Below are 13,308 nucleotides of genomic sequence, written 5' to 3'. Positions count from 1 at the left end.
TTCGAATTTTAATAAAAGGCACCTGAGCGATCAGATAATTCCCTAATTTCCTGCTTGATAAATCTTAAAAAACTTTTGTACTTGTTTGCAGGATTTTGCTAGTTCAGTTTTATACGGTCAAATTAGATTTACAACGTAAGTGGGGGACTTCAGTTAACTAGAGAGGCGAACTGCTCCAGACAACTCGTACGTTAATTATAATGTTGACTCGTAAAAGGTCAAGAAAGTTGCGGAAGAAAGGTAGGGGAAATAGAACTAATACGAGATAACACTGAAATCATCGTGTATTGAGACCATAGCGGGAAACAAAGGGACGATGTTCAAGCGATATTTCAGTACGTAGTTTGCAAGTTTGCCCACCCTCTTCGCTTTTAGGTTTATATAACAGCATACGGACTAAACTCAGCACCGTTCACACACCATGTCTTTTGTATTTGTTGCTTCAAATAAAGCCACAAAAATACAAAAGGAAAACAGGTGAACAAGTCAGCATTGTTCATTATTTTTGGTGTTTATTTAATTCTATTCTGTAACTTTTATGTGTTCTCTGTTGAACTTGAATTTAATTTAAAATAATCTTATCTTTGGTTATATCTGCTCGAGGTATCTTGATCCCGATAAGCTGATTTAAAATCATTCAAGATTTTTAATTTGACAAGCTATGTAAATATTGCAAAACACAAGAGGAAACTTATATGTTATCGCAAAGATTTCGTCCATTATTACTTCCATTTAATGTTTAAACAAATGCCCCTAAATTGTATTTAACTTGACGTCAGTTCCCTATAGCCCTTAGACTTTGCCGCAAAAACGTTTCTAACAACCCGCTACAAAATGTCTTGGGTACTTAGATTTTTCTTCTGTTGTATTTCCTTTACTGTAGTCTTAAGCTTGTCGGAAAACTTTCTTGTTCAAGGGTCTGGGGAAAGAGAAAACGGAACGAATTTTTTAGAACATTTCCATCGGTTTCTGAACGTGAAAGCGAGTGTTTCTATAACTGTTTATGATGCCATGGCCTGCGCGCTTGAATGCTTGAGGTACAGCTTTTGTTTTTCGTTTAACTTTGCTGTTTCTCCGCCGGGGAGGCATGGTTGTCAGTTGCTCCGTAAAGACAAGTACACTTTTTCGGACAGATTTGAGCCAAGTCAGTTTTATCATCATTACAGCATGGCGGTAGGTAAACATAATGTTAGAGTTAGGTAACAAAATGATGCAAATTTGAATGTGGTGTAGCGAAGTTCCCTTGAAATCTTCAACTGAACATAGCCCACAAATACATCCTCGAAACAAATTTTCACTGCAACAAATTATCACTGAAGAAATATATGATATGATTTCAGGTTTTCATTTATTTACTTTCCTCCCTCCAGTGTGTGTGTGTGTCTCTCTCTCTTTATGTCTTTTATAACAGTCACCTCATTGCTTTTCAACCAGAGTCCATGTGAATACAATCCTTGTAGGAATGGTGCTTCCTGTCGTCCACGGTACAGATCCAATGAATATTTTTGCGTAAGGAGTCCTGGAAAGATTGAACAAGGTAGAATAAATTTTGAGCTACAAAGAATGAATCCACATCGTGTGTGTCCAAACATAAGACCTCGAGGCTCTCTACAATAGTAAGGCGCGTCAACACCATGCTGGAGAAATTTGAAAACGGCGTTTTCACTCTGAAAACGCAGACTACGCTGGAGAAATTAAAAACTCAACAATCACAGGTCATTTTGGATTTGTGTTTGAGAAAAAATCGGGCAGAGAAATAACATGGTTATCGTGACGTCGTCGAAATCTCCGTTTCATGTTTTCCGTCCACGCTAAAACGCAAAGCCGGTGTTTTTTAATTCCTATGGTTGGAAGAGCGTTTTCAAAAAGATTTGTTTTCGTGACGAATTAGTGCGGATATTACGCCTAACCGTAAAAATAAAGATGCGTTTTCAAATTTCCCCAGTGTGGACGGGGCCTAAGAATTATATTGTTCTGTTAACTAACCAATCATTAATTCACTCCATGTCAGAGCGTAAGCCGCGGACGAAACCCCTCCATTCTCCTGTTTGTAGTTCCGTTTATTTGACGTTTAAATTCACACTACCTCTCTCTATTGAGACGAATACAGATGGGTACGTCGAGTACATCAGTTTTCGCTTCGATCCCGGGCGGGTTACCGGCAATTGTTAGGCACCTCTGACAAATGCAGCGGAGTGGGGTATCCCTTGGGGGAGTGACAATACTATGACTGGCAGAGGCTAAGTATCAGCGCTAATGAACTATCCGCCATTTTTAGAGTTTTTTGGTTGTTTGCTGTTGTTGTTATTTTTTTCTCTTCAACTGAATATTTTGGGTAACCTGTTATTGTTAAACAGGTGCTCCCTGGATTCAGCTGAACAAGGACGAGGTCTGCTTTGGAGCCAAAAATAACTCGTATGGGAAATTCAATATTACGTCAAATGGATTTATTGAAGCCTTGAAACTTGTGTACATTTCAGGCTTTGTCACGTGCAACAACAAACACGTCCCATACGGGAGTCACTGGGCATGCAAGAATGGATCCAAAATTGCAACAATTGTTACAAATGCAAAAAACGAAGTGATGTTTCCACACGGTTACCAGAACCGGGCTTATATCCTGCCTGGTTACCAGGAAAACTCGTCAGAGTTGGTTTTTAACAGACTCGCACCTCCCCTGAGAGTGGCTGCTGGAGAAGAGTACAGGATTTGGTATCACGAAGATTTTGTGGACGGAGAAGAATTCAACAATGATGGGCACACATGTGTTGATGTTTACGCTCTGTGAATGTGACAAGAAACAGTTCTTTCTCACTAATCATTGGTTTAAAATGTTTCAGGTTACTGACTTCATTCAGCTAGTAAAGACAATTGAAGGACCTTATGGCCGTTATAGCAACTCTCAATAAAAGTACGCCAAACGAAACAAGTTAACTTTGTCATAGGAATGTATTAGCTGTAGGGCCAGAGCTAGTCATTAAGGTCATTCCTCACATTTGCATTGCGCATCCTTACTGCGCATAATTTATGGCGTCATTAGCGCGCGCTTGTGTACGCGCATATTGAAAACATGACGGATTTGCCTAGATATTGAGCTCTGTCAGTTGAAAAATGGCTCTAGCTCACCAACGAGCATGGGCACCCCAATTTTTTTTCCAGTCGTTGTAATCAACTAATCATAAGCTTTGCGTGAGAAAAGACTGATCTAATTTCTATCGCTGAAAATTGAATAAATAAGAAAAATAGCAAATACACTGTGGTCTTTTCTATTTTGCAGTCGGTAACCACGTCAAGAAATTTGGTTCAAATTTTTAATCAAGGATTTAGCTTTCTGTCTGAATCAAACGTAAACGTTTATTTGTGGTCCGACACAATGTATTGACTGTAGTTTAATGCGTGTTCTTATGAGTCCGGGCTTACAAAGATGTTACAATTACTGGGAATGCGTTCTTATAATAAGCATTAAATAATGCAAAAATGGGGCATTTTCAATGCCTCGCTGCTCCTTAATGAGCATGGACACCCCCCTTTATTATTTCAAAAGTGAAGTTATCATACGACAAATATTCAGTGGACAAATTTTGAACACAAATCTATTGTCACTTTAATTTCAGAGGAATTACCCTAATTGAGCTTGGACTGACAGTATTATAGTTCGTGTGCTTAATAGGTCCTATATTTTTAAACCACAGTATTCTTCTTCCCTCGTAAAACCTCCTTGTTGTCATATGTCTGTCATACGCCTGTAGGTCTCAAGAAAACTCGTGTAATTTCCTGTTTTGTTATCTCCAGATTATTTAATGTCAACAAGAGAAGATCAAGGTGCTAGCTAGTGATCACAAGTTCGAGCCTTAACTTATTTTTCCAGGTCTTTACACTAACGCGCAATTAATTTGAAACAAGGATATCAGACAATTCAGGAATAACCCATTCGAAAACTGTTTTCTACAACTATTGAAGGCAACAACGTCACTAACAAGTAAAAAGGGCTTATAATAAACTTAAAGAGTAAGCCTTTTTTTTCACGGTTTTGGTTTTATGGTGTTCTTTCTATATGTATTATTTGGACTTTCTTGTTGTCGAATTAAATGTTTTTTTTTTAATGTTTTTTAAATGAGCAAATGAAGCAAGAAAGTACTGTTCTTGACAGCATTATGATCACAGTTTAACTTAAATAACACATAACAGATAACAAACGTTTCACTCAATCGCAAATCATGACGGCTGACAGCTGAATGTTTTGTCATTATTTTGTGTGATTTCTGACAGATTTTCGGCGCCGTTTTCCACAAATTTGACTTCCTAAGCGGGTATACTCATACTATGAAATACAACGTGAAGTTCTCGTGATAAAGATTTCTGAAGTACTTACAGTCCACTATCGATATTCGTGGAAAAATCTAATATTTTCCTGATCAAATTTGAAGGATGCGGTTGTGCTAAGTGGTCGATCGCAGTTTCAAGGCTTAAGATAACTGAAGTCCTCAGGACAATAACGCGAAACCGAAAACCGCCTGTAAGGCGTCCCTTCATAAGTAAGTCTATTCATTTTGGCACACTGACTTTTCAGTGCCGAGTTATCAACAAGTAACAGCCCTTTATCTGTTATTTCGCAACTGGTTTTCTTTCAATTATTTGTAATGGTGTCTTCTTCAGCTCCATATGGAGATTAGAGCTTGGCTTTTAGGGAGTGTCGTCAAATTTCTGCTAGACATTTCAACATGATGCCGCTTTGAAAGCAAGCATTGTCAGCCAAACTGCATTTATTTTATTTGAAGTTAATGAAGCTGATAAGAACTTTGAGGACGGGCTTTTAAAGAGTGACAGTTATTATGTTGTTTTTTCCGTTGATTCATGTTTTTTTAATTATTATTCTTTCTTTCTCTCTTTTAATTAGGATTTCATTTCTCGTTTTGTATTGGTTAAAAAAGTCTTTATCTTTCACTTGGGGTAAGAGAAACTGTTGCACTTTAATTTCACTAGCTGCTACATAGCTGAATATTTCAGTCTTTTTTTCTCGTTCACTTCTGTCGAGCTGTGTTTGAAAACAAAAACCGGTACATATGAAAAATGGTTTTCTTATGAAAATTTATTTTATTTTACTTTTTTCTAATAAGTTTTTACCAAATATGAGTGACAAAATTCAAGAATCTGGTGTGAAATCTTTGGAAAAGATGCTAAATGAACGCAGAAATAGTCGAGAGCGAAATTCAGTCGACTCACGATAACTCGAACCTTCAAGGGAAATTGAAAAAGGTTCGAGTTGGCGGAAGTAGAAAACAAATGACCGGAAATAAGGAAAAAACGGTGTTTAATGTTTTCCTATTCGTGCAGTGTTCATTTTAATCAAATTTAATTACAGAATAGAGAAGTCGAGTGAAAATAAAACAATACGTCTCTAAATCGGAACGTAACGTAATGTGAAAAATATAACAAAGGAAAGCAGCAGGGAGAAGTCTAGGAACTGTGAACTGTACAGGTTTTTTTTTAAGAGAACAATGTCGGGCTACTGATACAAAGCTACTGGTACTGGTACTGGCTACTGGCACAAAGCTCATGCTCATGGTTCGAGTTATCGAGGGTGAAATTATATAGAAAATGACTTGAAGGGAAACGAAAATTGCTTCGAGTTAGCGGGAGGTTCGAGTTACCGAGGGTTTCAGTTACCGAGGGTAAAATTACAGTAGATGTATGACAGAAATCCAGGGCAAAATCGATTTCGGTTCGACTTAGCGCGAGGTTCGAGTTATCGAGGGTTCGAGTTACCGAGGGTAAAATTACAGTAAATGTATGACGGAAATCCAGGGGAAATCGATTTTGGCTCGAGTAAGCGCGAGGTTCGAGTTAGCGAGGTTTCGAGTTGTCGGGAGTCGACTGTATTATGGAAGTTGAGGACCGATCTGATTTGCGAGCATTTGTCGCCTTGAAAAAATTGGTTAGCCCTTCCATACATGTAAGAGTCCTCTTTTATTAGTACTAAATATTTACGAATACCAATTTGTAGACAATAATTACAAAGATATCCCAGCTGTCCTTCAATGCAAGTTTACTAGTTAGATGCAGAGTGCATATACAAATGTCTTCTGGAAATTTGCGTTTGGTAGTTCTATAGTTTAATCTGCTCATGATTTGCCTTATAATGGGAAATTAACTATGCACTTTATTGACACGATTTCAAAAAAAACTCGCGTTAATTTAATGTATCTTAATCTACGTCGATGTTAATTCAAATCACACTATTTTGCATCATTGTTGTTTTACAGCACCTTTATTTCAGTGACAAAACCTCATCTTCTCGTAGCTCCACTATCAATGCCTCGGAGTCACTATTAGACAGTTCTTCTTTAAGAATTGAATTCAAAATGTCTTTCGACTGGCCTTCGTATTGATCCGTTTCCCCGATGGGATAGCTGACTTCTTCTGTCTTTCTTCTTAAAATTTCCATGGCCGGTTCACCCGTTCGATTTCCGAACCCATCGAACTCAATCGAACAATTCGAACAGAATCGAACTCAATCCATTAGATTGTGTTCGATTGGGTTTGGCAACCGGACTCAATCGAACACTATCCAATGGATAGCGTTCGATTGTGTTCGGTGAGTAATTTCTTTTGAACAAAGATTATGTCATGTGGTCTCGAAAACACGAAAAACACTTATTCTTGCTTTTCAACACCAGTTTTACAAAAATCAAAAGTTCAGAAACCAAACATTAGATTTAGTTCAATGGTCCAATTATTTTTGTGTGAGTTCGATTTAGTTCGATTGCCGGTCCAATGGATTGCGTTTGATTGTGATCGGTGAATGAATTCGCTTAAACAAGGATTATGTTATATGGTCTCGAAAACACGAAAAACACGTGTTGCACTCATGTAACTCGAGCCCCGAAAAACTTGCTATTGATTTTCAACACCAGTTTTACAAAACATCAAGAGTTCAGAAATCAAAAGTTCGATTTAGTTCGATTGTCCAATCATTTTTGTGTGAGTTCGATTTGGTTAGATTGCCGAACTCAATCGAACTCAATCCCTGAATTGAGTTCGATTCAGTTCGATTGCGTTCGATTGAAATACAGTTCGATTGGGTTCGATTGACTATGCCGGGTTATTTTTAGGCCATTCCTTTTTCGGAGATCCCAAGAGGGTCTAGAAATAGCCAATCATAGGACGCGGAGTTTGCTCACGTGGACAGTCCAGGGACTTTACACACATTTTCATCCTCCATAGAAAGTAAACATCCACGCAACACGTGTAGTAATATTATCCGCGGAAGGGCTGGGTGCCATGTCTAAAAATAACTTGAGAAGATTTACTTTGAAAATAAGGCTTGTATGGGGGATTAACTCTCTTATCTTTATCCTCTCTTAGAATGCCAATATACAGAAAGGAAAGTATGACGCTACTTACAAAACGAACATCTTTGAAAACTATTACAGTACTGAGAAAATAAACTACAAAGAAATAAGCCATTACATTACAATCATTTTTCTGTTATTATTAAGTTATATAAAACAAATATTATCTTTAGTTGGTACATTACATTCACTTTACTTACAGCACATGACATTGGTTTCTTAATGCTCCTTCACATGTTCAGCGGGAGCTAGTTTTTGGACAGATGGACACAATCTATTTACATCTTGATCATTGCAAGATTCGCGAGTAAAATGCTGAAAACGAAGAAGTGTCAAACAACGGACAGCGCCTCAGTTCAACGAGAAGTAGAGCTGTAAATTCCTACTTGAAGTACCATTTCTAATTCTTTGGTTAAACCAAGAGAGGATCAAGGAAAGTTACCTTGATCTTGTCTTGGTCAACATCTTACGCTGTAATGTCTTTGAACAAATTTAGTCTTCACCGATACAATTGAAACCAAAAAACTGTATTATTCAATAAGTTATTTCAGCCTCGGCAAGCACAAACAAATTAAAAGGAGCAGAGCAAGATATATTCCAAAAACAAGTTCTTTTTTAACTTTTCTGGATCTGTCGTAGAATATTTGTAAAACAACGAGCAGCGCCCTTGTTTAACAAGAGTGAAGTATAAAAATAGATGAGTAACCAGGATAAGACATTTGGAGAAATAGAAAAACGATCTCTGGTTAAAAATTTGTTTAAAACGAGCTTTCGACTACCAGTCTGTAGTCTTTAACGAGTAATAGATAGAAAGTGCGAACGTTGAAATATATACAAAGAAAAGTGAGAAAAAACAAAATTATAATAAAAACAATAGAAATGCTTGTGTGCGAGTAAAAAATGCTAACGTTGAAGCAGCCATTGTCCGACTTCCGGATGACACCAAAGATTCCATCCGAACGTCCACCGCCTCCATCCTTCACAGAGCTCGTCTGCCGGTGAAAAACAACATCTCAAAAGCTGAAAGAAAAGCCCTTAACAACCTGAAGGAAGACGACACGCCTAATAATGAAAGCGGACAAAGGTAATTATTTGGTGTTATGGATAGATCTGATTATAACGAGAAAATGGAAGCCTTACTCAGTGATCACTTGACTTACCAGCTCGTCCAGAAATCTCCGTTTGCCAAAATCGAAAGAGAACTTAACCACATGTTGCTAGATCTCAAGAAGAAGGATAAGATTGATAGTTTTGTTATAATAAAGAAACATTCTGTCGCATCCTTTCATGACACTCTTAACTCAATTGACCCAAAGATAGCCTTTACCATTGAACCTGAGAATAATGGACAGATACCCTTCTTAGACACCCTGGTATCCAGGAACAACTGCGTCATAACCATTGATGTTTACAGGAAATCTACTCACACAGACCGATATCTGGATTTTTATTCACACCACGAAATGAAACATAAGCTGAGTACTGCCACCACTCTCCTGAATCGTGCTTCTAACCTCCCAAGTACCCCCGAGGGAAAAACGGAAGAATTAATCCATGTCACTGATGCTCTGAAATCGAACAGCTACCCGCTATCGGTCATATCCAACATCTTGAAGAAGAAACCACCCCCGGCAATCACACCATCTCCAGAAGAATTGTTAAGAATGTTCTTTGGATGGGTTGATCATCCTGACTTACACGTTGGCTTCGCAGTTTTACCTTACATCAAAGGCCTAACTGAACCTCTCTCAAGACTTCTAAGAAACAATGGAATACAAACTACAAGCAGACCCCTTAAGGCATTACAACAAGAGTTTGTTTCTCCGAAATCAAGACCACTCGCGGAACTACAAACAAATGTCGTTTACAAGATCCCATGCGCCGATTGCCCGTGTAGTTATATCGGTGAGACTGGTAGATGTTTACAAACAAGGAAGAAAGAACATATTAGATACACAAAAACCTTCAAAAAAGGTTCTAATATTGCTTCACATGCCTGGTTGAACGACCATTTCATCGACTTTGACAATGCACGCGTGATTGACAAGGGAAATTTCCGTGTTAGAAAAACTTTGGAATCCTGGCACACAGCAATTACGAGCCATGCTGACAATAATGCGAAACAATTACCAAGACAATATTCAATTTTATTTTGAACCTCACGTTAGCATTTTTTACTCGCACACAAGCATTTCTATTGTTTTTATTATAATTTTGTTTTTTCTCACTTTTCTTAGTATATATTTCAACGTTCGCACTTTCTATCTATTACTCGTTAAAGACTACAGACTGGTAGTCGAAAGCTCGTTTTAAACAAATTTTTAACCAGAGATCGTTTTTCTATTTCTCCAAATAGTGAAGTAGTTATGAAGTACTACTTAAAGAGCTATTTCTTTAACTTCAAGTTACCAAAAGGTTTTAACAATCGGATTCGAGGTATTAAAATTTCTTGCATGTCCGCCTAAAAAGACACAAAAATATCAAGAAAGTTGCACGATGTCATCCTAAAAGGTTTTGAAATAAAACAGGCTGTGAAAAAGGGGTATTAATCAATTGATTTTACCGGTCTTTTTTGGCTCCCTTTAGACGTCAAATCAATCGCTAAAAGGTCCTGGAAGACGTGTTCTTTTCTTCCAAAAAGCGAATTTTCTAAAAATAAAACCTGTCAGCTGACATTAATTGACCTTTATTCTTAAGTAGCTTTTACCTGACCATGCATACAAACGACGTGAGAGGCTTCGCGTTTTTAATGAACACCATTAACCCTAGTAAAACTATTATGCATTTCTTCTCTTTACACTCACTAAGTTAACTCATGTATCCTTAATTCCTCTTGATGAATTAAATGTAAGCAGTTTATAACCGCCGGAAGGACCATTTCCGGAGGCTCAAAAGTTTTCAACTTAAAAAAAAACTACTATCTGAAAGCTTCACAGAACGTTGCATTCAGTCTTCTACTTCTGCAAGAGATGAACGCTAAAAGTCTTCTGTTCTTTTTCCTCCTACAATGTGTTATAAATGTCGCTATTTTCGATATTGCCAAAGACGCTACATTGTCCCGTTCGGCATACTTCAAAACACTGGAGAACAAGCGACTAATGGGCCATGTTGTGAAACGGTTTGAATCGCCGAGTTTGATGTCCTGCAGTCATTCATGTCTGAGAAATACGTGGTGTACATCTACGAACTTTAAGCTGTTTTCAGAGAATAACATCAAAGGAACTTGTGAATTGAACAAACACAGTATCTCTCCTCTCGACGAGGAATCCACCAGCTTAAATGATCAACTCGGTGTTATTTTCTCAATGTTTTTCAAGGTAATGTGTTTTAACACCCATCCATATTTTTCTTCAGCTACAACAGATTTCCTTCATTTGCGTATTTTAAAAATGACAAAGAAATATTGTCTATGTTTCATTTCACTTCAGGTTGGTCTATTTATAGTCGTTATAGCAAAAAAGGACAATTTAATATCTAGTGTAAAACTCGAATCGTTTTAAAACTTTTTTTTCTCTTTAACAGGGCACAGGGATCATCGAAAAAGGTAAACTCAATGTATCATTCAATGAAGCGGTAAAGGCGCTTCTCTTCCCGTTTGTTTTGCTTTCGTTTCGTTTCAAAGCGAAAACAAGCACAAAACAAGCGTAAGCCCAGCCGAACAAAAAGACGACTGAGATTGCGGAAACCATCTATGCTATGGAACATACAAAATGACTTTCCCGCCATTTTGTCTCGCGTAGCTGTGAGAAAGTTGCTTGGGCTGTCCACGCATCGCGCGAGTAACATCCTCGGAAGAACTGGGTACCATGCCTAAAGATAAATCAAGTGTGATTACCATGGGTACAAGGCCTATATGGGGAATTTACTCTCTTACCGTGATCTTTTCTTGCTTATTTATAGGCAAACACCACCAGCCCCTCCAACCAGGATATCACTTTTTGTACTTCGCTGACCTGTATTTGCCAGTATGAGGAGGCTTAATACAGCGACCACTGTGCCGAGCGTAATTTTTTCCTTACTTGATCCTTGTGATTTTGTTTCCAATAACATAAATCACGCCTCCTCCCCCTACGGATAGAAGATCAACCACTTTATTTTATAAGCCCACAAAACCCCTACTGAGGTTGCATAAGCTCAGGGCTAATAATCGGACTTTAACAGTATATGGATAAGAAAGGTGCAAACATGCTCTCCGGACAATATTAGCCAATTGTTAGCCGGGGCACCGACAAGAAAATGGAAGGGAGAGGTTTGACTCCACTAGAACAGTAGCAACAATCGTATTGTGAATTATGCTTAAGAGACAAGAGATAAGTGCCTGCAAGGACAAAAGTATCCAGTTTGTTAAAAGAGAATAAAGCTAATATTTTTCCTAATCTATAGGTGTTACCTGGATTAAGCTGAGCAAGGATGAGGTCTGTTTTGGAGCCAAAAATAACTCATACGGAAAGTTCACTATTACTTCGAATGGGATTGTCATGACCATGAAGCTTGTGTACATTTCAGGCTTTGTCACGTGCAACAACAAACACGTGCCATACGGGAGTCACTGGGCATGCAAGAAAGGATCCAAACTTGCAACAATCGTTACAAATGCCAAAAACGTTGTGATTTTCCCGCAAAATTACCAGTACAGGGCTTATGTCTTGCCTGGTTACCATGAAAACTCGTCAGAGCTGGTCTTTAACGAGCTCTCGCCTCCCCTGAGAGTGGCTGCTGGAGATGAATACAGGATTTGGTATCAAGAAGATTTTGTGGACGGAGAAGAATATAACAATGATGGGCACACCTGTATTGACGTTTACGCTCGTTACACTGATTAGAACGAATTCTCAGAACGAAATGATATAACAAACAATATTGTGCTACTCTAGATTACGCCCAGTTTTCCGAAAGAAGATGACCTAAAGGATTCTGTAGCCATGGATAGACTGTACTGCAGTGTACTGGAGAAATTCATGTCTGGTTATTGTAATTGTTAGCTGTTGCCTGGTAATTGTTAATTTCATCAAGCCTGTATTTAAATATTTTTGCGAGTGATAAATGCTGGTTCTAGACCTCCACTCTTGCCGACCTAAGGATTTGAATACTTGTAAACTTGCAGACTTTAGTGCATAAGCAATAAAAATTGTATGTTGTGACAGAAATAGGGAGCTTCAGAAAACCAGAAAAGCAACGGCGTCAAGTAAACCTCGGTAACATTTCAACTCCGTCTACAGTGATGCGTTTTCGAAAAGAGGTGTATCCAGTGATTGTAAAAAAAAACTTCCTGTCCACGCCACTGTTTTCGCAGCGTCATCCCCATCCACACCAAGACAACTGACAGCATTGAAACATTTGAAAACATTTTCACAAGAAAACATTATAACCGTCATTTGCGCATGCGTCAGATAGACGCCCCAGATAGATGCGAAGTTTGTTGCATTTCGAAGAAGTGCCGCTATTTTCAAAGTAAACTCTCAAGAAGTCCGTTTACGAAAGAAATACGTGACAAGCTCAAGAGTATTGACAACCAAAACTGAAAAACCTGATTGAAATCAGTAGGAACTTTCATATGGACCGATACGAGCGTGAGTTGCTATTGAAAACTTTATTTAACTGATTTATAATGGTAATTGAACTGAGTGGAGTGCAATTTGGTCTGAAATCATACGCGTGATTTCAAAATCGAACGAGTGCGCAGCGCGAGTTCGATTTGAAATCACAAGTATGATTTCAGACTAAAATTGTACGACACGAAGTTCAATTGCCACTTTATTAGATCCATTTTGAAATCGCACAATTTTATCGCCTTAGATTTTAGATTTTGATGTATTGTTCCAGTAGTTGGTTAGTTAAAAATAGCGGAACCGGAAATGCCTTTACATAATTCTTTACATAACATTTAGTATGCAAAACGATGTCATGTGACGAAAACTCATTCGAGCACATTAAACAAAGGACAAGCAATATTCTG

At 38.1% G+C, this 13,308-nt stretch overlaps 1 protein-coding gene across 3 annotated transcripts; it reads left to right on the top strand.

Moving 5' to 3' along the window:
- The first annotated feature begins 797 nt into the window (after positions 1 to 797).
- On the top strand, positions 798 to 12,499 carry LOC149106337 (uncharacterized). 3 transcript variants are annotated; one of them, XM_089298794.1, is made up of 3 exons: positions 798 to 1,173; positions 1,435 to 1,537; positions 11,736 to 12,499. In XM_089298794.1, the coding sequence occupies exons 1-3, from the start codon at positions 835 to 837 to the stop codon at positions 12,173 to 12,175; spliced, it is 882 nt and encodes a 293-aa protein (XP_089154920.1). In that variant the 5' UTR covers positions 798 to 834; the 3' UTR covers positions 12,176 to 12,499. The 3 variants fall into 3 exon arrangements, with proteins under 3 accessions (XP_089154920.1, XP_089154919.1, XP_089154918.1); XM_089298793.1 differs by lacking the exon at positions 11,736 to 12,499 and adding an exon at positions 2,481 to 3,250; XM_089298792.1 differs by lacking the exon at positions 11,736 to 12,499 and adding an exon at positions 2,358 to 3,250.
- Positions 12,500 to 13,308: the final 809 nt, after the last annotated feature.

Source organism: Orbicella faveolata, unplaced genomic scaffold (genome assembly GCF_042242905.1).
Source record: "Orbicella faveolata isolate gen_17 unplaced genomic scaffold, um_ofav_v1 contig_3, whole genome shotgun sequence".
In the NCBI taxonomy this organism is placed as follows: Eukaryota; Metazoa; Cnidaria; class Anthozoa; order Scleractinia; family Merulinidae; genus Orbicella; species Orbicella faveolata.
Note: the sequence above shows the minus strand (reverse complement) of the source record. Positions and strands in the feature narration are given on the sequence as shown.